General features: G+C 38.9%; 2 protein-coding genes across 3 annotated transcripts; both read left to right on the top strand.

The window, feature by feature from the left end:
* On the top strand, positions 1–1400 carry LOC148174142 (uncharacterized). The gene is made up of 5 exons (XM_088036795.1): positions 1–35; positions 111–129; positions 197–328; positions 360–470; positions 1212–1400. Exons 1-5 carry the CDS (start codon positions 1–3, stop codon positions 1398–1400), a joined length of 486 nt encoding a protein of 161 aa, XP_087892921.1.
* Positions 1308–24446, top strand: Tet (Ten-Eleven Translocation (TET) family protein). 2 transcript variants are annotated; one of them, XM_088036020.1, is made up of 8 exons: positions 1308–2694; positions 17019–17090; positions 20574–20777; positions 21124–21193; positions 21323–22375; positions 22422–22561; positions 22611–23347; positions 23479–24446. In XM_088036020.1, exons 1-8 carry the CDS (start codon positions 1405–1407, stop codon positions 24356–24358), a joined length of 4446 nt encoding a protein of 1481 aa, XP_087892146.1. In that variant the 5' UTR covers positions 1308–1404; the 3' UTR covers positions 24359–24446. The 2 variants fall into 2 exon arrangements, with proteins under 2 accessions (XP_087892146.1, XP_087892147.1); XM_088036021.1 differs by lacking the exon at positions 17019–17090.
* The last annotated feature ends 2374 nt before the right edge of the window (positions 24447–26820 follow it).

Here is a 26820-nt window from a genome sequence, read left to right on the forward strand (position 1 = left end):
ATGGCGATAGGAAATCGGAGAAACGTCCCAATAAAGTTGGTAAAAAATCGGCAACCCTTAAGTGAGTTGTTGAAAGCAGAAATGGATGAGTTCTAGAACCCGATTTGCAGTCTGTTTAATTTTTATCTAGTCTGTACGTCTTATCAAAGCTCCATACAACCCCTGAAGACGCACACCTACACCTTGACGTTATCAGCGTCTCCGTGTCAATAGTCTAAAAACGGAAAATCCGAGGAGTTCTCTCCCCGAAGACGTTAATAATTACGCAAAAATAGAGACACATTTCGCTAGTCATACACATAGGAACTTCCAGTGTCACCGGTTGAAAGTAAGCTTGTGATTGGCTTAAAGCTGGACAGATGCGAAGCGCGAGACATGAAAGCTTCAAAGTGTGCGTAGCGTCGTCAGTTGTATTTTCACATCGTGCGTGCTTGGTGGTGTGTGTGCGAACATTTTTTTATTTACACATGGTCAGTGTCTTGAATTTTTTTAAAAACATTAACACACTGCTAGTTCTTTTCCAACGCGGCCCCATCCTCATGCAAAATAATTGTTAGGTAAATAACGCAAAACTTCCTCTGTGCGTGTGCCAATGTTTTTGTTTATTGTTTACGATTTTTTCGCCGGGAAAACGTGGGTGGTTCACCTCTGACTAAAGTGCGTGCAATCAGATGTTTAATGAAAAAGCGGTCATTTTGCGCGGTTAGGGAACCTTTGACCTTATCCTTGACTCTTCGGGAGAAAATTGGGGGTGTTTCCGTTGATTGTCTTTGGCGAGGTTCTAGAAGTAATTTGGTTAAACTGCACCGGATGGTGGAAATTGTTGTAATATTGTCTTGTTTTTTCTTTTTTGTTTTCGTTTGGATTTGTTGACTTTTTCGGGGTTTATTTTTGGATTGATTTTGTGAATTGAAATTGTTTTCATTTCGCGAGTCGTAGAGCGTCCCAGGATCGACTAAATTGCAAGCGCATGCGCTTTTTAAGCCCTATTTTACTTTCCCTTGTATTCACAACCAACAACCCGCGAACAGCGACCGTGACCCCACAAGCAACTAGGAAATGCATTACACCGCGGCTGCGTTGTGACAGAAAACGGCGACAATCTCCCAAAAATCCCCATCAAAACCAGTACAGTATCGTTGTAAAGCACCATTCATAAAATTTGGGGTTTTCAGTGGTTTCCCCCGACTCATATTTTTCTTCTTTTGCAGATATTATTTTTTATAAAAGATGATGTACAAGTAAGAACGCTATTTTTATACGAAACTCAAAAACACAAAAACGTACAGTACAAATTGAGAAGAGTACAAAGCCACAGACCAGAACTCAGCGAAATTCAGGATGAAAATGACAATAACATAACAAACCCAGATCACGTGGTGGTTGTGTTCACACGATGACAAGATGAGCGAGACTCTGAGCCAAGACCCTGATTTGAACACCGGGTACACGAACTTGGCGCCTTCCTATCCTCCAACCCCCGCAACACCGAGTTCCACAGTCCAGGATGGGCCACCAGGAGCCAACTTGCCGCCGTTTTCCACGTTCTCATCAGAGATGGACTCCAACGCCACGTTCAACACGGACCGTCTTTTCAGCGACACCAGATTGTTAGACATATCAAATTGGGACTACTACACGGAGGCTCGTTTGTTGGATCGTTCGGAGAACGGGCTCTCTATCATCTCCTCTCAGCCGCAATATCGACCATGGGAGTCCAAATCGGTGGACTCTTCCGCGGGTTTCACTTCCACCACTCCAGTCAATACCTTCGCGGATTCTTTTTCCCAGCAGAATGGCGTCTCCAAACTCCCTTCCTTCCAGTCACAATTCCAGACTTTCAACGAGCCTCCGACGACGGAGCCAACCCTCACCACGCTGACAAATCTGACGCCGGTGTCGCCCAACTCGTCAAGTCCGGGAGGTCACAGTCTGACGACGCTCAACTCCAATTTCCACACCTTAAGTGCTGTTAATCCGAGAGGATATCCCTTGGTGCCTGCTCCGATCCAAGCCCGGGAGATCCCATCGATCCAGCAGCAATTCCTGGACGAGCGACACATACAGCTGTACACTCATCCCGCCAATACCATCTTTCCAGCCCAAAATGGCACCATCATCCAGAACAGTCCCATCATCTCCTCTCCTACCGTCGTCACCGTGCTCAAGTCGGAACCCGATCTAAAACTCGCCACCATCCAGGACCCGGGTCTCAAAATCCAAAACATGGGCCTTCACCCTACTCAGTTCCAGAACCCCATCATGCCCAGTGATAACGGTATTTACAACGGACTTGACAAAAAACTGAACGGTATTAGTGCGACGATGAGTTCTCCCACGAGAAACGACTTCCGGAAGAAAGAGCGGCGAAAAATGCGCGCTTCCAGCTTGGAAAGCTCCGCCGAAAGTGACGGAGCCTCCAGCAACATGGAGATGGCCGCCTCCGAAAACTCGGGTCAGGTGGCGGCGGTCTCCAGCACAGCTGGCTTCAAGACACACCAAATGGCCAACGTCGAAATGGACGAAATCAGCGGTGGCAGCGTCGATAAACAGGTTAAAAAGAAACGGAAACGGTGCGGTGAATGCATTGGATGTCAAAGGAAAGACAATTGTGGTGACTGTGCCCCATGTCGAAACGACAAGAGCCACCAGATCTGCAAACAGAGGCGATGCGAGAAGTTGACGGAGAAAAAGGTGAGTTATTCTTGCAAAATCTCTCAATTCATGCAGATATTCATAATTAAAGTTGCGGTGCAATCTTCGAAGGTCCAGTCGACAATAGGGCCGAAAATGCGAAAATGCACCTGGTCGGGCTATTGTGGTAGCGTTTCTTTTGTAATGATGCAAGTTTAACGGTTACGATTGAGAAAATGATCTCAACTGTTTTTCCCAGCATCGCTTTTGATTTCTCGTGATACGCACTTTATCTCATTTGAATAAAGCTGCCTAAACTAGTCGATGCGAGCTCGTAGACAAATAAAACAAGTTCGTCTACTTTACCCTACAATGTAAGACGCCCTTTCACATTTATCAAAAATACTATTACGCAGTATTAAGGAACATCTCTTGAATTCACGCTCACAAAAACGTATTTAAAAACTAGTTACCCTGCAAAAAGATGCTGAAAAAGTACATCACAAACGTGACTTACTCAAAGTCCATTATTCCGACTGTCACCGCATTAGTTGCTTTTGTTGAAACCATTTTGTGATAAATGATGGTACTCTACTATTGTTACTACAAAGTACGAAATACTTGAAACCACAAAATGTTAATAATGATGTTGGTCGTTTCTTTCAGCGCTTGTTACAGCCTGATATGATTGCACCAATGTTTATCTTCAGACAGCAAAACAAACTCGAATCTAGACCAATTTCCGAAAAACTCTGACGCTTTACTCCGAATAATAGTGACGTAGAAAATCAATAATTGGATTATAACGCGATTATCATATAAACAGAAGTGACTCACTCCTGGGTGAATGACTATGACAAAAGTTTTTCGTGTAATAAGCGTTTTCGTTTGCTGACCACTTTTAGCGGAATTCCCTAGAGAAAACCTTTGACCAATGCTTTAATTTGCACAGTTCAATTATACTTTTTGTGTATCGCCTGAAGGATCAATCCAATTCTGCCTACCTACTTCAAAATTTAAACCGAACCGGAATTACTTAAGATCTTGTAGTTGGCACTATTGTGGGTAAAATTAATTCCCTCATTTCCATACATACAAAAGGGGGCGTGTTTTTAGGCAACCACGTTGAAAGAAATTTGACGCCAAAAAACATGGTCAGTGTTCATTGTTCGACACTTGGAATTTTATGGCCACGACTAGAAAAAAATTGAGGTATACACAGCTGTCAATGAAATGGTTTTCTGAAGGAATTTTTATTATCTGTGCATGATATTCCCGTTTTAAAAGAGCTTTTTCATGAACTAATTTGTAAATTGGCAAAGAGGTTACATTTAATTATTGTTTTTATTATAGAGCTGTAAAGACCAAAATAGCTTTTAGAAATTTGTCATAAACATGTAATGAACCTAAACTTGATATATCGAACTTCTGCTAGAGATAAATGTATCGTTAAAGTCAACAGAAAGGAAATTTAATTTTCTATAACTTTGTTTCAAAAAAATATGCTGAATCAATAGTTTCCAACTTATAGACAGCTATGAATTAATTTACGTACTTCCCCCTATTAAATTTCAAAGTATCGATTTTGTTAGCAAAAAACAAAGTAATTTTAATCTAAACATTCGTTTAAAAAAACGATATTGAGTGGTTTAATTGAAACAATTTTTCTGCAAATATGCGTGCGATTCAAAGTCTGAAACTGAAAAAAAATTGCAAAAAAAAATTTAGCTTGTTTTTTAACATTTCGCTAATTTTTTCTATATCGTCACAGTAACGCAAAAAAATAATAGTTATTTATGATAAAAGTGAATAAAGACGAATTTTATCCGCGAAAAAATTGTTTAGCGCACGAAACAAAGCCAAGAGCAATAATGTTCTTGAGTGGATAAAATTTATTATTTTATTTTTCGCAGGATTTAAAAAAATGTATTGTTTAAGTACTCTTTTTCGTAAACAAGCCATCCGTAGTAACGAAAGTTTTAATCGTAGCGCGAATTTTAATTGTTTATTTCGGTACACGCGTTGTCAATAATTACTGCATTGGGAATAAAGTGTTGCTATAAACATTTTATCATTCATCAAATTTGTGCTTTGATACGGATAGGTACTTCAAAAAATGTCAAATTAAAGACAAAGTTTTAACTTTAAAAAGCTGCAAAAAGTTCGAAAGAGATTAGCAGGCTAAAAGAGACAAAGCGATCAAAGGTCATTTCTCATTCAGGCAACCTAAGCGGTTCCGTTCCAAAATGGACATTGCCCCCTTTTCTGCCAAAGTACCTATCGAATTACATCCGGCTACAAAAAACAGGCCGAGTTGCAAACGACGAAATTTAGTTCTTTTGTAGCTTCCTTGCACCTAATAACTACAATTTCGCTCCCAGATCGCTACTTGAAATTAAAAACCGCACATTAAAATTTTGAAACTCTCATGTAAATAGCCCACCTGCAAATAACCGAAATAATTCCAATCTGATAACTGGAAACAGGAACTCAAAATTATTCCGAAATATTTAAAAGCCTGAAACAATCAACTTTCCTCATCTTCCTCTAACGAACTTTTTTCATGAGCGAGAATTGCCTCCAGCAGCCATGAAAAGGTAGTAAACTTTGTCGTCAGTTGTAAAAATCGTGTATTTCACGAAACGGAAAGAGCATCCTCCATTAATTTGATCCGTTCCATATATGGCGCATATGCCATATTATACGCTTACATATATGCCAGGTAGTACGCCATGGGCCTAGGATCCAACAGCTGCGTTTGGAGAATAAACTTTTGCCAGCTGTTTGCGTACAGCGGACCATTGGTGTCGAGTTGATCCACCATAACTATTTCCAACGAAGAATAAATTGGCCCGTTGCCGTTACAGGCCATAATGGCGAAATGCATTGAAAGAACACTTACAATAGGACTTAGATGATACTGATTATAAAATATTGCCGAAAAAAAATCCACGGTTTTTATAGGGCTACGGGTCCGCAACGCCCTTGTTCAAGCCGATTGTTTCAGCTGTGATGCGATTTTGATACATACATGTCACTAGCCAGAATCGGACTTTTCAAGAAGATACGTATTTGTACACAGATGAATGGGCCCGTGTTTATTCTATCGAACGTTATTTGAAATGTGTTGGTTTGGTGGCAGCTGCTGTTGTGTTGGGCACGCGACAAGATTTCTTTATCTGTTTCAATTGTTGTTTTATCTCAAAAGTGAAACGTTTCTTGGACAGTTTTCTAATGCTTCGAGACGGCACTGCCACAGAGACGGATTAGGGGAACACCACTCAACATTCACTTTCAAAGGACTCGATGTCCGAAAAGCGAAAGTTATTCGGCCTGACGTTTTTCCAAGGCAAATTTTGCGATTTCGCGCTTTTTCTCGTTTTTACTGGCACCTGCTTTTAAAAGAAAACTTGGCCAAATGAGCAAAGTGGGGCGGAAAATGCAAAGCTCGGCGACGACCCTAATTGAGAAAAAATTGAATAAAAACAGATGAGGTTATTTGTGCCTAAATATTGACTTTTAGACTTAAATATTTTTAACGACGATATTATTAAACATTCGGTGTTCAAATTTTAAAAATTACATCAGAAAGAATACATAAGAAAGTAAACTTTGCCTGAAATATTTTAATATACTATAATGATCTTTCTTATTTAAATTATTATTATCAATTTGATCAGGTAAAATTACTTTTTACATAAAAACTCTTCAGAACATTATCTACTTTTGTAACGTAATAAACAAACTTTTAGAAATTTGAGTACCTCACAGTCAAATAAACAAATACATAGATATAACAAAAAATGTTCCTTCTCCAAACGTCTCAAAAAGTCACTATTTTTTAATCGTTTTTAGACAGTAAAGTAGGCAATTTTGTTATAAGTAATAAAAAGCCCTTGTTGTCAAGGAAACACTTTTTCTGCCTAGGCAAAAAATAGTTATTTGTTTCACTAGGCTAGAAAATGGTCTTTTGGAAATGCGAGGAAAGTATTGAAATCCGAGCCCGGAGGGCGAGGATTTCAATTTCCGAGCATTTCCAAAACATTTTCTAGCCGTTTCAAACACGAAATTTTGTGCGCCGACAATTATTAATAGTTATTTATTTTGACTTTTGATTTGAATTTGAAACGTCATTCCCTCATTTAGGGGAATTTTATCAGCTGGGAAATAGGTTGGTAGCATCCCACTCAAATCAAACGATTGCAGATTAATTTAAATTCAAATGTGTTTCAGCAAATTTTTGTGGTATCTTGGCTTAATTAGTCTACCTTTATTATTTTCGAAGGTCATTGGCCTCCAAATCGGCACACAAATTGACACAATTGACATTTATGCAGCGATGCCAACCTGCAAAATAAAACCAACTATTCGAAATGTCACTTTTGACTGCCTAGACATTCAAAAGGTGATTTTCTTGCCGCAAATGAGTATCACAAATGCTATGAAAAATGACGGAGGCGCACAAAGTACTTTTTGTGACAGTTACCATTGAGAGTAACATTTTATTTGACACTTGCACGATCTTAACTTTGAAACCCTTTGAAACCAATATTTTTCACAGTAAATGTCATCAATGACAACTACATGCAAAGTCATCAATGTTTATATAGTTCAATTTGCGTTCACTCATTGTCAGTCGTGGAACTGAACCTTTCGTTTGGAAAAAAAGTTGTATTTGTTATTTGACCGAAAAGTGGGTTTTGCTCTCTCGCAATTTTGCATTCGCTCGGCTACGCTACACTTTTCTGCCGTATAACAAAATCGAATATTATTTTACTCACTTTTGACAGATATAAAAATTAGTCGAAAAGTTTTTGAATGCTATTTTGATTATTTTACATATATTTCAATTCTTTTACCCCTATCATTTTTATTGCGTTAATTAGATATATCCATAAAACTAAACGTCTTACTAGAATAAAATTTGCATATTTATGTCCATTTAAGTGCAGAACTTTACGATCCGCTGGGTTTATCTGCGACCTACGAGACATCCTTATCCAGGCGGCTATTCCAATTTAACGATTTTGGAAAACTACCCAACACAAAAAGATCGCGATATGCCAAATAGGTAAATAATAAAAATTCGTATCACGGAAAAAGTAAAAAAAGAATGCAGCCATTAGTGGATGACAGTTGTAAAATTAGCATATTTAAAACATGGCTCCGCAACTTCTTTGTTCGCACCGAATGTGTAACAAATCTATCGTATAAGCGGCTTAGAAATCGTATTATTTAATCCACCGTGATATTCCCACTTTTCGTCATTTCGGAAAAGCGTGTGTTTCTTTGTGGTGACATTTGTATCCGTCTTTGCCGGCGGCAACGGCCGGAATTCCCAACCCCGTCTAAACGTTCAGACACGAGATCCTCCCATTCCCAAGCATGTACACCGGCAAATCCCCGACGCAGGGTTGCTGCGACGTGCCTTTTAAGCATTCGTCCATCCGATTCTTAAATTTGGCAACATTTGGCATTTGCTGTGTGCCAGCCAGGATTGATTTTTTCGTCGCGAAGTGCGTGCTATGGCGCGGGGGTTAAGGCAATGGGGGTCGAGGGTGTCGCATGAGTCATCATTGCACTCGTATTCTTATCGATCTGGCTCTATACTGCTGCGGTACCGGAGCCACTTCTCTGATGTTCCTAGACGTTGTAAATGCGTTCGTTTTATGGAGGTTTGGCCGCCGGTTTCGTGCGATGAATGAAATCGGCCTTCCCTGGACACTCACGCCATTATTGCCCAAGTTTTTCGTGAATGAATTACGACTGTTTACTATGGCGTAAACTATACTCCAGGAACGTGGAAAAAGGCCAATTTTCACTTCGAGAAGCTCGTTTGCTGAAAATGTGATCTCTTTCGAAGCGTTCATCGATTTTAATCGCCGCCCCCGAAAATGCAAACTTTTCAGCCATTAACACAAACGGCCATTCGAACCGGCGAAATCAATAACGCCGAGGAAATTGTGAAAAAGGTTCTCTACCATTATCTAAGGGAAGTCGGCAATTTTAAATCCAATTTCTCTCCAGTTTTGGGCGTCTTTGTTTTCTCAAAATTTATTTGAAAATTTGAATAATCAATGCTGGGAATATTGCCAGATTGGTTTTTTCCATCGCAGTGGCTGAGTTCTAATGAAGATAAAAGTAACAATAAATTACGTAAGAAATTTTGCAACTGCGGCTTACACAGAACAGATAAAAAACATCCCCTCGGCGCCGAACAGTCGACGGCTGGATAGAACCGGATTTACAATAGTTAAACTAATTAGATAAAAAGTGTCGTCAACCGAAAACAAGACATTTTCAATTCTGCCGTCAATTAGAGAAGAAAAATAGCAAAAAACTTCATTTTGAATAATTCCAACACTGGCCAATTTGTTAACTCTTATTGGATTCACTCAACATCTTCGTAATTGGTATTTATCTAACTCTTCCCAATCCAGACAAAAACAAGCTTAAATCTAAAAAAAAAACGTGTCACACTGAACCCGAAAACACCGAATAGAATGCAGTTTATGAGTATTCAAACCGACATTTTCCTTTCAAGCAGGGAAATTTGCAGAAAGGGGCCGCAAGGTTGCCATATAATGAGCATGTGGATCATATCGCTCGCAAGGGGTGGCGGAAATGTCGATGTGACGTCACACAACAATACCACCACAACTACGTCAAAGAAAAATGTCTATAGAATCAATGGCTGACGTCAGATATGTTAGGTAGCCCCATTATTCGGCAAAATATGGATTTTTAGTTTATTACTTTACAAACAAAAATAAATATAAATTTTCAAGTTAAAAAAAAACATCAATTAAATTTAATTAAAATTGTAATGCCTTTATAAAAGGCAATACAGCGTGACCGAATAAAATAATTCCTTTCGGGTAAAAAAATTGGTATAACATTGGCAATTGAAAAGTCGTTAAATCAGAAAATTATACATTTTAAAATTCAGTCAAATTTATTTTATAGATACTGTTACTTTGAAAAAAATAAGAATATAAATTGAACATTATCATGTCTGTCGAATGGAGTCGAGCGACCCTTTGAGTGCATAATAGTTTTTCTATTCACTAATCAAAGAAACCTTCCAGATGAAGAATTTTTTGCTGCACAGCTGAGACATCCCCACATAATGTGCTAATAGAGCCCTCAAAGTGCAAGCTCCGTTTTTTAACGGTCCACCTTACCTGCGCCAAATTTGCCCCATTAACCCCAGTCCCGTTAAATTTCGCAGTCCCGTTCGACCGAGATGAAGGTCGTGAATTCCACCCCAACTGTCCCACCTCCACATGGCCAACCTCGAAGGGGATAACGAAAACAAAAGTGGCTCGTGCCTCGCACCCCTATTGCATCGAAATTCGCTCAAGGCCACTGCAATCGACGAGTCGAATGTTTGAAAGAGACCGCCATAAATCCACCAATAAAAAAGCGCGCCGCCGGAAGCGTGACGTCACGGGGATGCAGGGGGTTACCTACATGTGCGGCGGATGCAGCATATGTGGAGGAAAAACTTCCGGTCACCTATGACCCGCGGCCTGCTCGATCGACGGAACCAACATGGTGGAAAATGGCAGAGGCCATGTTGGAAAGTAGCCGATGTGCCAGCTCGACAACAAAACAATCTCTCATTTCAAAGTAGCCGAGCTGGTTTAATTTAGGAAATAGATTGTTAAATCTAACAGAGTTGAACTTGCATCCGACTGGGTACTTCCTCTGTAAAAGTATTCTCATAAATTATATAATGTTCTAGATATAAAAATTGCGCTGCGAATCAATTTGGTTATTTTTAGACAGGTTTTCATTGTTGAATTGGTTCTTGGAACTGAGGTGATGACAGTCGGGGTAGTTTTACGAAATGAAGGGAGGTTCCACGAAGTCGGGACATCAATCGTTTATAAGCTTCAGCGTTCAGACTCGTTTTTACAGATGTTTTGACTGCCGTTCCGACCAATAAAATAACTTGATCTTATCAATTGTTGTTATACTTAACATTGTGGTCACGCACTATTACCGTAAATTTGCATTAAATGAATTAAGCCATTTGCATTACATAAAATTCACACTCTAATTTTTATAATTTGCCATCAACACTTTATACGCGTCAAATTTATGTTAAAAAAACTATTTGAATGAAGCTAAATGAGAGGGATTTTTAACCGATGATTAATGACCCTTTTATTACGAGTATATGATAAGATCATCATTAATTTATGAAACAAAAAATTACTTAAGAGTAATTTTAGTAGATTTTATAATAAAAATAACCACTTTATGTCGTAACTTCACTCTACATGATTAATGTTTCGATCTAGTATCATCTACAAAAATTGTAAGTTTATATAAAAATTCTTACTACAGCACAGAATTTAGGGCACAAAAATCATTTTATTATCACAAGGCAAAGTTTAGATCTTACTTCAATCTGTTGTCCTGTTGCTCTGTTATTTTGTAACTGTCTTTAGCTACAATGACAGGAAAGCATAAACTATAAATCACTTTATTTGAAGTGACAGCAAAAATGATGCCGAAATTCACTCATTGTAATTACATTATTATATTCAGTAACTACGTTTTGTTCGTAAAATGACTTATTCCACGCAATGTTCGTTAAATCCTTCCACACCGTTTTTTGTCATTTCCTTTTTATTAGAAAGACATATTCATTAGTAAGTACGTGATATGATTGTAGCTGTTCGTGTGGACGTTTTAATTTATGAACTGGCGGTCATAATGTAAAGACCAAAACGGAAAGAAATGAACGTGTTATAAAAGGGTTTAGACGTGACAAATCAAAGTACTTTATTTCCATTTTAAACTGTAATTTTTTATGTAAATTTTCAACCTATTTGCAACTTTTTTAATTCAACACGAAAGTCGACAAGAGAGCTAAAGTTATGGAGTTCCAAAAAGGGTTGGTATTTCTGTTATGCATTAAATTTGACATTTCAGAAGTATTCATGTGCATGTTGATTAAACATTTTTATTAGTAGCAATAGATTTCATTTTTAATCGATCAAACTAAAGAAAGTTGAAGAGTTAATTTTAGAATGATATGATTTCGTAAATAAAAGAAACTCCCAGAGGGTAAAAATAAGATTTATTTTATAATATTAAAAGCAAGTAGTAATTTATGGCCACCTCTTTACGGTCACAAAGTTCCAGGCTTGAAATACCCATATCAAATCGCAGGTTCTTTTTCGGAACATATTCGGTGATAAATTTATGACCGTAAAATGGAGCCATACGGCCTTATTAATCTGCAAATTATTATTTGAATAATATTCCAATGCACATTTTTTCTTATTGGCCATGACTGCAATGCTGTACCCCAAATGTATAGATACTGCCACTAAACCCTATCTCCCCTATGACAGGATTTTGTAGTCAGAGTGTTTACGATGTTATAACTTGTTCAAGATAAAATATAATTGAAATAACACGATATTCATATTTTGATTACTCACTCGTAGTACCGTCACCAAATTTTACAACATTACACAATGTAGGAAAAAATTGTGTACGTAACACGTGTCATTAATATTGATCACAGTTGGGAAGGCTCATCTGATCATTTTTCATCAAAGACATCATGGTAATTCATTTTGACAGATGTCCAATTGTTTCAGCTTCCATGTAACTATAGAGTGTGGATTTTTCACAGGCGACTTGACTTCGTTTTTTTTTTAACATCTGTTACCTCAGTACCTGTTTGTATCGACTTCTTTCTTTCCGTATAATTTACTTAAATTGTTTCAAAATTATCTCTAACATGATATTAAGTTATGTAATTTATCCACAACCGGTCGCAAAGTGATGTTTTCTCGCCTTGATTTACGAGTGCAAAATACTTCTTTTTACCGCCCATGCAAGAGGAAATTACACGCAGAAAAAAGTTTTTCATGTCTTTTTATCGATTTTGAATTATGTTCGCTGTTCTATTCTTTATCGAGGGATGGTAAATTGTGCCCAAAACGTTTAAATTAAAATGATTGCTTCCGCGTTGTTTTTCTTCGATCAAATGGTATTACGTTATCAAACTGCACAGAATGTCGCAACTGTCATCGACAAAGAAGTAAATAGTGGCGCCAGCGGTGTACTCAAGTTCTAAGCGTAACAAAGAAAATTGTTTAATGTGATGTTTACCCAAAAAGATATGATTTTACGAAATATCTACAGTTCTTTAGATTTCGTCAATTTTCCCCCATCGGGGTCAACTAAAGCTTTACCCATCATCTTAGATAGTCGCGATAGCATCATCGTCTTCTTGCCGTCTACGTCCGATTCTTCCGGTCACTTACTCTCCGCCTTTTTAATAACCCCTCCATCGCGAAATCTCGTCCGGAAATTAAATCGTCCAGTGTCGAAAAAGCGGGGTCCCCAAGTCTGGTCGTGCGCTCGTGCTCACACCGCAAAAAGATTGACAGTGATCTATGAAGTCGGTTGACGTGAAAATGAAGGGGTGGAGAGTGCGAGAGTGTGTGTGCGTTGTCTGAGGTAAAGGTCCTCCGAGCCGAGCGGAGGCGGTCAGTTGGGTCGTTAGGGCCGGCTAGACGCGGACCAGACGGTCGACCCGCCAAGCGCTCGGGATGGCCGCTCGGGGATATGACTTTGCGGTGGTTTGTTCCGGGAAATCTCGCCCTGTTTACCCGAAAGGATTCACGCAATGAAGGGTGTGCAGACGTGCCAGACAGGCACCGAGGTCGGACGCTTTATTTGGGTTAGGAGAATAGACCTTGACGCACAATGCTTATTCTTAGAAACGACCACGTGTTGGACACGCGACTCAGGAACGAGGAAGGTTCGGAAGATATGAGGGATGGACACCCACTGGGGTTCAAGAAAACATCGATAGGGGAAAACAAAGATTTTTTTGATCGGGGTCAGGTGATAAGCAGGAACGGGCGCCCATTACCAGGGGGAAACGGCACTCGCACCACTTTTTTTTTATATATAAATCAAAGAACGCAGGGGGCACTGACTTTAATATCCACAAAAACTGTTGAAAATATAAACGAAGATAAAGGTAAAAAAATAAGAAACTGATTAAGCTGATGCTGTTTTCGGCCACATAATTCAATTTGTCCGACTTTCCTCTACTAAAAATAGCGTTTTTAAATGGTGAATTATATCTGATATACAATAAATGAAAATAAAAAGCGAACTGTGACACTTTCAGCACCTGAAAATTAATGAAATTTTTTGCTAAAATGTCAATTCTCCCCCTCTCTAATTTTTTTGAAAGTTTCCTTTACTTAGTGCTTAAATTAAACCCGACGTGAAATAAATAAAAGCGTAAAGTAAAGCAGCAAGCTTTTTCTTCCAGTGCTCGGTGAAACACCACAAAAGTTTCACTTTTTTCAGCTCAAAGCACGATTGTCGTTAAAAGTGGCCACTGAAAGAAGTAAAAAACACCATTTCATCAGTCACAAAAGCTAAGTGGGAAAATAGAACAGAGCCTAGAAGTTGCGTGCTTCTGAAATATGGAACACTACAGAATTTCACACATTTCCTGTCGCGACCAACAATTTATTGCCATCATTTTCACAACCAGCGGACTGAAAGCTCTCAGAATGAAACATCCATATTTAAAAAAATGATAAGCACGACATGCTACGCACCCACTAAAATAATAAAAGCGATTTCTGCAAATCCGTTGGATTAATGAAATCGAGTGCGGATGGCTATTTATGGTACGGCATGAAAAATGTTCAAAGCACGCGATGTAGAAACCCCCTAGATTTCACTTTCAAGCTATGAAAAGTGCAAGTTCTATTAAATTCATGAGAAAGAAAGAAATAGCTAAATACTCAATATCGATAAATGGCGGGAACCTTCACCTGATCGGAAATATCGGCAGCAGCCATCAGGCCCAACCCCCAGCCGCCACCCCGGAACAATCCGTAAATAATTTCTATCTTCGTCCTGTCCAATTATCCTTGTAATGACCATAATAATGCAAATGAGACTTTTAATAATGTAAAAATGATTATTGTCGCCCTGGCAGCGTGGTGAATTAGTATAACGGCAAGATCCATGGTGGGTGGAGTTTAGACCAGCTGTCAGCGATACATAGACCACGTGTTTTTTGTCAAGGGTGTCCAAACTACCAACATAACAAACAAAAAGCATAAAATCGAATTTTCTTATTTGTGCTGTTGTTTCGCTCCGTTGCATCCAACTATCGATCGATTGATTTTTGTCCCTTGCCAACCAAAAACGTCTGTCTGCCACGATTTATTTGCTTGATGGTAGAAACGTTTGGACAGCCCTGAAAATAAGCGCACCTGGTTATTGCTACCGGATATACAAGCAGACAGACGGTTGTTCTCGTTCTCTACTCTCTTGCACCCAATATGGTATTCGTTTTTATAGTTCCTATTTTTTTCCAAAATTCTGATCTAATAAATTATACACAGCGTGGCGGATAAAAATATCGAAATTAAAGCGTCGGCGACAGATGGCGCTTATATTGGACCGCATCTACAGAAGAGATACGTACGAATCGATTGCTTCTTCAACTCATTCATAAATTATACCTGTCGATAAAAAAATTAACACAGACAACCCCGATTGAAATTTAATTGGGCGACGCTCGTTTGTTTAAATTATAAGTGGAGCTATTTTTAGATGTTTTTTCCTTGTCACGCGTCATATGCTTGTTTTGACTGTCTTTTTGATTTTGGGCTAGGGGAAAACGTGTCAAAAGGTTCACTTAAATGTGTTGGATAAGTTTTTTGGACGATAAGGCCCTATCTCCCCTATGTACCATTTATTTTTTTTTCATGTAATATGTGCCCTTTTTTGCAGTTACAACAGTGAGCGATAATATTTGACTTCGTAACACAATAAATTTAAAATTGGACAAATCTGTTACTAAATGTGTAGTTCGGTATATGATAAAATATCAAAAATCGTTGTGACAACTTGAAGGTAAACTCCAATTTGTATAATATAAGACGATTACTTCTGAAAACAACTGAACTAAAAATAAAGTACACAATAACACTAGTATAACTCTTTATTATACATAAAATGGATCTTTTACCTTTCTGGTGTGGATAGGTGAAGAAAATTTATATAAAATTATGGAAGGTGAGGAGAGTGGAGACGTTGCTACAGTAAGTTAGCTGTTATCCTCGTGTCTGCATTACATTAATTAATTTAAATTTATAGACATAAACTTGAAAGGATAAAATTTATATTCATCTAGAACTAACGAAAGTTTTCCTGGAAAGTCAAAGTTCATCGTATTTCTGACGCCAGCGTGATATCTGCTGAAAATTTAAGTTTCTCATCGATTGTTTCTAAAAAGGAAAGATACTCATTTTGCGCAAATCCGGTGGCTATTTCGACAACAAATTATTGAGCTTCCTGTTTTATAAATGGGAGAACAATTATTTACAAAAATGCAGTTTTTAATCGCAACTACAGGGCAAAAAACGTTGCTCCTAATTCCCTAAACCGAATCAGAGTTTTATCAAAATTAACAATATGAATATAGAGATCAAAAATCTCCAAAGAGTAATTTATTTCTAGTCATTGTAGAGAAATGTCGGTGTAATTATTAGCGACACTTATATGCGTTGAAAAATCTCAAAATACCCCGTGCACCTTTATTATTCTGTGTGCTGCAGTTTTACTAACCGTAATAAAAGTCGAAACAAGTCGGCTCGCAACATAAAAGAGAGGATGTGTCCATCTATACGAAAAAACTTAAAAATCAATGGTTATGGCTATCGGAAACGGGGGAGAAGACGACGGTAAAATTTCTCATTTCGTCCTCGCAACTTCTGTGTAAACTTTTAGAGCCGTCTGTGAGAAATCTCAGATTACATTTTGTGCGTAAAAATCTCTACGTATACAAGTCATGTCTGAGCTTACACCGGCCAACTGTCAATGTCATTATTGACAATTTTATTTTGCCCGAGCGTCGCGACGGAAGCGCATTTCGCTCCCTGTTTGCCCTTTCAAGGTCACGCATTTTCGCCGAGCAAACGTCGAATAAAATCGGAAATGAATTTCGTCCAGAAACCACGCGATTAATATTTGATTGACGATGCGCCGGTATCGATTGCCGGCGTTTTGACGGATGTCAGGGATGCAACTTAACGAATTTCAACTTTCGTTTTCGAAATCAATGAGGGTGAACAATGCGCAGATCGCCCTTTGTTCGGACACTTGTCAAAGCGTTTATTTTCTCGAATTATTAGGCTTAAAAAATTCTAGTTACCATGGTAACAGGGATGGGGGCCCGCGATAGTGTTTTTTTTTTGCAGGGAAGCGAGCGCCACCCATCCTACCATGGGGGCTATTTTTAGCCCCGCATTTTCCCTTTTATTTTTTTATGATTTTGTTTTTATTTATTTTTCGTTTTTATTTTGTTTTAGAATCTGTACGGAGATGCGAGTTACCTTCGTGGAGAGTCAAGACGCGGACGGGGAAAGGGACGAGGTGCTGGGGTAGGTTGCAACTGGATCTAAACACATGACTCACTCAAATTATTGATGGTGATTTATTGTATTTAATTCTGAACGCACGCCACTGCCCGATCGATAGCGCACTTCATATAGTTGGATTAGTTTTTTCTTTAGTTAGGGGGGGTGAGGGCGCTGCTGTTCCTTATTGGGGAAACCCAATTAAAAATCTAATTGCCATCTTACAGGCTGAAAATAATTTGAGCGAGGGCATAATTTTATGCATTACGTGATTTCGCACTATAGGTAGCAAAGCAATTTGTTTTTAATCAAATCTTCGGCTGTTGTAGCCTCGAGCTACAGTTTAAATGTTATTAAAAACCTTATCAAAGCTGTACGAGAGAATAATTTTGTGATGAGCTGTACACGGTAATTGTAAATTTTGTAGAAAATGTGTTCAAGCATCGAGCATGCGCCCTGCATTAATCAATACTCACACTGGGTACGAACATCATACAACGAAATGACGATAAATACGCTCCTAAATGTACCTACAGGGGTTGTGCTTTGCTGCGATACTTTAATGCAACCAGAACTCCGGCTGAAGATGTGGCGAACCGCAAGGTTTGCATGCACAACCCTTTCAAAAAAAAACTCCGGAAGTGACGTTTTTACCTAAAACAACCGTTTTGGGAGAAAACAGACCCTGGAGGATACCGAACCCAAACACTCCATTTGAGCTTTCAAAGGCTCATTCATGGTTTCACACGGGACTGAGCTTTTTTTCACGATCCACCACTGGTTTATAAAAGCCACAGTATTTTTTTATTGCCGACAATTTCCAATGGCCATTTCTCTTGTTGCAAGCTATGGCCGACATTATCATGAAATTATTACCGTTTTATGTATATTTCATGATTCGGGGGCAGAGAAACTTCGGAGAAACAATAATAAATATTGGGACTTTTTATTAATGATTGTACCCTTTCTTATCACTGTAAACCTGTTTGGAATTAGTCAGTAGCGTCACAAATCGTATTATTTTTCTCACCCAACCAGAGACATCAACGACCGATCATTATAAACTGCATTGCAGTCATATCCTAAATATTTCCTAAAATAGATGTCCAATAAATAATACGCAGGGTTGCGGCGAAAAAGTATCATCCGCGATTGAACCATTCCGCTAGCATTGCAGATGGCGCCCTTCCATGCATCCTAGCTTGTCAAATATTGGCAGACATATTTAATTTCTCAATTTAATCCGACAACATAAAGAAACCAAAGTTACACGATAAAAGAATTAAATGTGACGAGTCACCATAAAAAATGGACGCAGACAAATCTGATGCAGCCTTAATTGAAGGACGCACGTTTATTTAAATTGTTGATGAGACTAATTTTAGAGTTCGGGGATGAGGAAAAATATAACAGGCTAAATTAAATAACGGATTCCAAAAATTCTTAAAATGCGGACGGCGAAGTTGCAGCATTCGGGAGCGAATATCGAACTTGTTTTGGAGCTAAATTATTAACAAGTTATCGAGAGTATTTTTGCATTTTCGAACCATGGCGTAGTGGTTAAAATTACCGTTGGAAATTGTCGATGTAACAAGATCTTGAAGTCAACAATTATGGTTAAAATTATAAATTAAAGGTTGAAACTCGTGCATGTTGCTATCGCTGCTTCCTCTCGAAGAACACCTTTGGTGGCCGACACCAGATGGTGAATCAGAAAATATAAATTGCTAATTGAACATCAAAATTGAATATGATGATCCTGACAACCCCTGCATAGTGTATACTAGAACAATACCACTATCTACAATAAGCTTACTTTTCACCTCAAGTTCTTAGAACTTGAAGATGAAATGCTGATATATTAGCGAATTAATTCCCTACCTGCAAACTTTTTATGGCAAACTTTGTGTCTAGAAGCATAAAACCTGCAAAACGAATTACTCGTTCGCTTCCTGTCGCAAATAATTTAACTGCAATTACAATCGACTAGACATAAGTTAAACGACAGGAAAACAAACGCTATCATCAATTTTACAATGATAATAACATGCCCACATTATTTTATCAAACAAAAGTCATAACAGGTACAAATTGCACGTGGTAGCGGAAATCGTGCAGTGTTTCATATTGAAATTAAAATTCATACTAGAAAATCTATAGTAAACAAAGTAAAACGAAAGTAACAGACGATGCGTTGCATATTCATTCTAAACGACAGTTGTGCACGAACACACGAAATCCACACGGAATTTACACCTGGAAATAAATTAAGAACGAATGATAATGCGGTAATTTAATAAATAAACCGTGATACTTTGTTGTTTGAGTAAAACCCAATTCTGAAAGTGTATTAAAACAACTCCGAAAGTGTGCTGTCAAATTATATATTCCCTTCTTAAAAATGCCGCCGTTTCCTGTTCCCACAGGGCCCAAATTTAATTTTTAAAAACCGTATAATTTTCCCGCCAATTCTAACGCCCATTTTTGCAACACCATCCTGGTATTTATTATTCCCTTTGTCAATATATGTCATCAACCAAAACAGGTAATCATTTACTACGTTAACAACTCAACTCCACAGACGTGGATTCAGTATGTCCTAAGGGTTTTCCGCCCACGTAATCGTCGTTATATTGGTCACGCGACGGCCGCTTATTCATCATTTAACTTCCTGAAATTTATTTTAGTCTAATTTATTATTCTTTTAAAAATTCTCGAAAAACTCCATTTCCCTGAAAACGATTGATTTGTTCCCTCTACCACGCCAATGACCATGCTTCCGTTCGGACGTCGATGCCCGACTTTCGCCGTTTTATCGACGAAAATATGAAAATGTTCATATTCAACAATATATCATTTTAATTGCTTTGTAAATAATGAAAATCGAGCGAGCTGTACCGTGATAACGCGATAACAACTTTGCTTACCTCGTTAAAAATCGGTAAACAACGGACGCTTCCGCAGGATCAAGCGACGACGTGCGTTACCTGATTATGGTACTATCCGCACGTGAAAAAATAAGCACAGCTTTATGGACTCACAGCTTCTTTTGATTCGTTATGTAACTCGCTGGGGGAGGGGCTAAAAGCAGATGATTTTAGACAACTATACGTGAATAGTGCAATTATTACCACGTTTCGTACTTTCTACTGAAAGCTTCAAGGTTCAGAATCTCAGGTTTCATTCATAAGACTGATAAAATTCGTTTGATTTGTTTATTGAGTGGTGCGAAATGGATGTAAGTAGTTTATTTTGATTTAAGTGCGTTCTCGTTCACGTTACTGGATACTACACTGTAGTAAACAAACGAATCGATCCCCATGCGCGGTTATTAATATCATGTTTTGTTCTCCATGGGATTTCAGGTACTCAATTCTTTACCTGAATTTTAGCCAGTTGCTCAAGAACATTCAGATAGTTCGGTCATGCCTCAATTTAATTTCTTTTTTAATATGGTCTTTGCTTTGTAAAATTTCCTAGCAAATTGGTAATTTTTTTGTCTTTCAGAGTTATCGCGGAAGAAAGCCTAGTGGCCCCATCTCATCGGTGCCCTCTGGTCCCTCCAGCGGCGTTCCCGAAGCCAACGGAAATGTGACGATAATCTCCAATCAACAGCAACCAACTCGACCTAGTCCACAGCCCCCAACGGCCACGGTTCACATGTTGAAGCCCGAACAACAAGCGCTACCCGTCCAACAACAGTCACCAATGGTAAGTGCCAAAGTTCGTAAAGGCAAATGTCGAGAGGGCAGAAAGGGAATTGATTTAAGACCATTCTGAGAGGGTGACGACGCACTGACCTGCCTCAACGGCGGGGGCGGTATATCTGATCCCGCTCCGGGTGGATTACACAAAATTCCCTCTTTATTGGGGCGCAAACGGAGCAAGGTTGATGCAGACAAGACGGAAGGCACCCCTCAGGGATAGACAACCAAATATACGCCTCAATACTCTCGTCTCGACATCACAACAACAATTTCGCCATTTTCTCCCAAAACGAGCAAACTTGTTGCTTCCGATATTTACGTCGCCCTTCACCTTATTATTCTTTTTGCAGACTCCGATGCCTTTTTATGCGGACCCCAACAGGTTCCCCACTCCAGTCTGGCAGGCGGACCCCACACAAGGTGAGCATCGCACAATCGACATCTAATTCTATATCCAAATAGACCTCTTACGACCAATAAAAACAAAATGGGACGAATCTTTTACTGACCCCACAGAACTTCGATTTTATATTACATTCGTTCTTTCAGCTTGGCCGCAGGGGCAGTTTATCCAGCAGATTCCGGCGGAAGGCTACCAGCAGTATCCCAACGGCATCTACCAGACGACATACCAGCAGCCGGCGTTTGAAACGAACACGTTTTACACCGGCGCTGTCCAAGTGCTGACGAACGCGCGGCCTCCTAGTGCACCCAATCAACAAGCACAACTAACGCCGCGTCCGAACTCCAACTACTCGCATACACCGAGTCCCGCGCCTCAAGTTCAACCCACGAATAGGCAGTACACGGAGTATAACCCACAGAATCAAAATTTTGTATCGCCGGCGACAACTCCTTCAGGCAATGCTGAAAGTGTCTCTAGACCCAGTTCGGTCAACAGTACCATCAGTAACCCGGCCAACAATCAAAACTACACGCAAAACAATGCCAATTTTACGTCGGTTTCGACAGCGGGGTTTAGTCCCACCTCGAATCCGAACTACGTTACGGCGAATTCGGGAAACGCCAAGCCTGGGTATCCACAAGTGAACAGCAGCCCGCAGCTAGTTTCACACAACTCTAGTGGATACCCAGGCAGTGGACAATATAGCGGACCTAGTCATAATCAAGTGTGGACGGTCGAAGGAGGGCAAATCATATGGGAACGACCGTCGGAGGGAAATCTTGTCAAAGTAGAACAGTTCGAACAATATTCGGAAAAACCGACGCAAAATGAGGCACAAAGTAATGTTAGTAGTGAGTTTTCGCAAGCAGACAGGGTAAACTTGAACACTCGAATCAAGACGATGATATTAAGTAAACAACAAGTGGAAGAGAGTGCAGATGAGAAGAAGGAACAACAAAACAACACCGGTCATTTTTTATGGTATAGCCACCATCATCGTTTCAAGAACGTGAACGATGGTGGTGGCTCCACTAATCCTCGCAATCCGAAATCCAAACCAAAGCAATTCCAAAAAACTCCAAAAACCGAAAACCCTAGTCCCAACAAAATCAGCGAAACGGAAATACCAAGATGCAACTGCTTCACTCAACCGGAACAGCTCCCAGCGGAGCCTGGAACATATTACACACACTTAGGTGAGAGTGTCACTTGTAATCCCAAACACTAATGAAACTCTCTCAGGATGCTCAAACAATCTGATCAACTTACGACACGACTTAGAAAATCGAACAGGCGTCACGGGCCGAGCGATTCGAATCGAGAAAATCCGCTACACGGGAAAAGAAGGAAAAACGGCACAAGGATGTCCCATCGCCAAGTGGGTATGTCTCAACCTCTCAATTTACTACTTTCCACAATGATGTCTTTCAGATTATCCGCCGCTCTGGAATCGACGAAAAGTATCTAATAATCGTAAAACACCGCACCGGCCACTTCTGCCACTCCGCCTTCATTGTGGTGTGCATCGTGATGTGGGATGGGGTTCAACAGCCCAACGCCGATGAACTCTACTCCCTTCTTGCAGACAAACTCACAAAATGCGGCATCGCCACCAAACGCCGGTGCGGCACCAACGACCTCAAATCCTGCGGATGTCAAGGAATAGATGCCGAAACGTGCGGTGCTAGCTTTTCCTTTGGATGCTCCTGGTCAATGTATTACAACGGCTGCAAGTTCACACGGTCGAAGATGGTCCGAAAGTTCCGCCTGAACGTCCAATCCGAAGAAAAACTCATCGAAGACAAGTTGCAAAACCTTGCATCACATCTCGGCCCCATATATCGATGTTTAGCACCTCAGTCCTTTCACAATCAATGTGTTTATGAACATATCGCTGCTGATTGTAGATTGGGCCTTAGGCCTGGTAGACCTTTTTCGGGTGTGACAGCTTGCTTGGATTTCTGCGCCCATGCTCACAAAGATTCACAGAATATGATCAACGGATGTACGGTGGTGGTCACACTGACCAAGCACAGAAAAAAACAGAAACCGGAAGAGGAACAACTGCACGTGCTGCCGCTTTATGTGGTGGAAAACACGGACGAGTTCGATTCGACAGAAAACCAGAATGATAAAATCAAGATGGGGAGCATCGAAGTGTTGACAAAGTAAGTTTTCTTAATTTTGCACTAATTGGCCAAATTGTTGAGACGGTGAAAAACGCGAATAAAAACAAAAATCCTGGCAGTAGATAAATAAAGTTGAGATGATAAGAAATGTAAGAAAATCTTTGTTGTAGGTTCGAAACGGAACTGCGCAAAAACCCGAATCCGGTGCAGGCATGTAAACGCGGCAAAAAGCGCAAAGACGAGCCGAAAGTGTCCACTCCACCGGCCCAAATTCAGACAAAGCAAAAAAGCAAGACAGTCTTCGAAACACCACCGAATCAAATAAACTGGGGCTACACCAACAATTTTCCTTTTTACAAGTTTCCGTTCCCTTCGAAGAATTATTTGGTCAGCGAGAATATTTACAGTTTACAATATTCCACGACCCAGTTGAACAGCGCCAAGAAGAAACTGTTCGACGAAAGTTACCAAACTCCGCCAAGTGATTACACTGTACCTCCAAATGAAGCCAACGGCTGTTACTCTTCAGGATTTTCAAACCTGCCATATTACAACGTTTGCAATCCTTTCGACGATAGCAATTCGATTAGTACGTTAAATAAAGTAGAAAACTTATTATCAGCATCGAAACTGAATCAAGTACAAACCTTCAGCGATAATTCCGAATGTTTTAACGATTCGAACATCGGAGGGGTCGCCATCGCTCTGGAACACGGAAGCGTGCTGTTTGAGTGTGCAAGACACGAATTGCACGCTACAACGGCGCTGAGGAACCCGAATAGGAAGAATCCGACGAGGATTTCGTTGGTTTTTTATCAACACAGAAATTTGAACAAGTCTAAGCACGGCTGGGACGAGTACATTGAGAAAATGAGGATCGAGAAAATGGAATTGAATCCGAAGGAGGAGAATTTGTACTGGCGTCCCAAAGAAGTTATGATTAGGTCCCCGACTCTCACCACCATGTCTCTGACGACCCCGTTTCCGATGTACCCTTGTATAGTCACAGGTCCGTATCGGGAGATGAAGTTTGGAGGTATGAGATTTTGACCGGATTTCAGTTTATGACTAAATTAAAATTAACAGTGCCTCTATGATCTCAAAAGTCGAGTGTAAATTTCCCACAAGTACAAATATAGTATTCCGTTCTACAAACAATCGAATGTTCACATTTTTTATATATAATTTTATTAATTTATTATTAGTTAATTTATATTTATCCAATTGTAAATTGTTGATTTTAGTGATGACACGACTGCCATACTTTAAGTGCGGATTTGTTTATATTATTTTAAGTATAGTTATGTTTTTTGCCGGAGTCGTAGAATTATTTCTCAAACTTTTTTCGTGTAGGTATTGTTGGTCCACGCGTTTTTGCACACGAATCAAAGCCGAAGAGTGAATGATGCAGTCCTGATTAAGTAATCCTTGCATAAATGTTGTTTTCATGTTTGTGAATAGAGATTTATTTGGGACAGCGTGTTCCGTGATTTTTGCCTTTTGTAACCTTGCTTCACGTTAAAGATATATATTTTTGCCCACACACGTGAACATGGTATGAAGATGAACAAATTCTTTATATTGTGAAAAATTTGTATAGATTGAGTAGCACCACTCGGTTCGATTCTAATTCAGGTGTGCTAATATAATGCTGTGTGCATTTTACGATATAGGATTTATTCTTTGTAGTGTTGGAAATATATTTTTGACATAAAGAAAGAATATTTATAGTGTTCTTAACATGCCTACAAAATAAATTATTGTATAGTGTTAGTCATCAGTCAACTTGATCCTAAAAGATAATTTTATAATTATGTTAATTGATAATAAAGAAAAAACAAATTGATGCCAAATATTTTAAGCTAGTTATTAAAAAATCGTAATTTATTATTTATTCAATGAAACCTTTCTTCCAGGCCAGTATAGGCAGCCACGGTTTTTTATGTAACATAAAAAAGCATCTCTTTTAACCTGTAGGGCTTTTCTGACTGGTGGTTTTGTTACAAGGCTTTTCGTGACGTTTGATCGAAATTTTCAGCAAATTTGCCATTTTGAAAACGTCATTCTACTTGTATCGTGCAATAACTTCCTGAGAGCAGTTTCGCACGAACAGCTTTATCTAACAAAACCATTCCAATACCCAAAAAAATATTATTACATTGTACATATATTTTTACACAATTTTTTAGTGAATATTTATTAAATTAAAAACCAAAAAGCAATCCTAAATACTGTACATATGCCACTGAGGGGGTTCTTTCATCTTTAATTTCGCTCATCTTGTAAAATTGACTATCATGACGACTACCATTAGTTTAATGAAGCAATATTGATCAATTCATATCACATGGAAGTACCCGCTCACTAATATGTCTTTGATGAAAGAACAAAATCATTTGTATTTCTAGTTATAGATTTTTTAGTTTAGTATTAAGAAACAAATTAATATGTGTATTGTCTTGTGAATACATTTATATAACATAAATGTCTTTCTTACTTAGACATTCTCGATTTCTTTCACCCACGACCTATCCAATCAATCACTCATTTATCATCTTGATGCAACCTATTGTTAAATTCTTCTCTTGTTACTCTCACTAGCAAGGGCAGCGAAAATGAGACAAAATCCGACTGCCTTTTGACCCCAGTGAAATTTAAAAGAAAGTTAAAGAATGGGCAATAATTAAAAACAAATTTTGTCCTAAATAACAAATTCAGCAAATGATAAAGAGCGATAGGGAATGTTAATGTTTTCTTGTAACCAGTGGCGGATCAAATAACCTCGAGGTCAGAAGCACAGACGGATTTTGAGGCTCCATGGGACCGGATTTTCTAGCTTTTTATCTGCAATGAAACGGCGAATGCCTGTAGCGAATTTTTTTTGCTAAATTCGACTTGAAAATTAGAATCCTCAAGAATGAAAAAGGTTACATAAAAATGTTTATTTAGTGTATTTGCATTGATTTTATTGAATTTGTCTACAATAATTGTTACAAATACATATGTTAAACAATAACAAAGAAAAGATTGCATAGCGGTATCCACCTATTTTAAAACTTTGAAGAGAAGCGCATTCTTGTGTCACCGGTGCATTCTTTACAGCTAACCATATTAAATATAATTAGAGGTAGGTTTCTAAATATCTTATGTAATTGATTGTTCAGTTCAGTATAATAGTCGTGGTAATCGTTAGATCATTGTGTTGATGAAGAGTACCACTTCGGACAAAAGAGTCTAACTGCTTTTTTCTACAGGAGCTTGTTCAAGAGCGGAGTTAATGAAAGTTCAATTAACAAATTTAGATAATCTATTGGCATCACTCAGTTCACATTCCAAACACAAATTTCCGGTCAGTATACGTAATTCTCTGGTGCGAAATTTTCTTGAAAGATCCCATATGGGCCACCTAGGTATTGTCACTTTTTTTTCCAACCAGTCGTAAGTTTCCCTCTTGTTTCTTTTAAAAACATTGTTTGCATACACAATACAAATGTGTCAAAATTATGTTCGAT

This window comes from Gnatocerus cornutus, chromosome 5, assembly GCF_029298725.1.
Source record: "Gnatocerus cornutus isolate USDA-ARS CGAHR chromosome 5, icGnaCorn1.1, whole genome shotgun sequence".
Taxonomy (NCBI): domain Eukaryota; kingdom Metazoa; phylum Arthropoda; class Insecta; order Coleoptera; family Tenebrionidae; genus Gnatocerus; species Gnatocerus cornutus.

Excerpts from the sequence above, each read along its gene's own strand:
- LOC148174142 (XM_088036795.1), top strand. The coding sequence starts at position 1 with ATGGCGATAGGAAATCGGAGAAACGTCCCAATAAA. Across the intron at positions 329-359 it reads TCCAGTGTCACCGGTTGAAA|ATGCGAAGCGCGAGACATGA; the intron begins GTAAGCTTGTGA and ends AAAGCTGGACAG. Across the intron at positions 471-1,211 it reads CATTTTTTTATTTACACATG|ATATTATTTTTTATAAAAGA; the intron begins GTCAGTGTCTTG and ends CTTCTTTTGCAG.
- Tet (XM_088036020.1), top strand. The coding sequence starts at position 1,405 with ATGAGCGAGACTCTGAGCCAAGACCCTGATTTGAACACCGGGTACACG. Across the intron at positions 22,376-22,421 it reads AACATATTACACACACTTAG|GATGCTCAAACAATCTGATC; the intron begins GTGAGAGTGTCA and ends AAACTCTCTCAG. Across the intron at positions 23,348-23,478 it reads AGCATCGAAGTGTTGACAAA|GTTCGAAACGGAACTGCGCA; the intron begins GTAAGTTTTCTT and ends TCTTTGTTGTAG.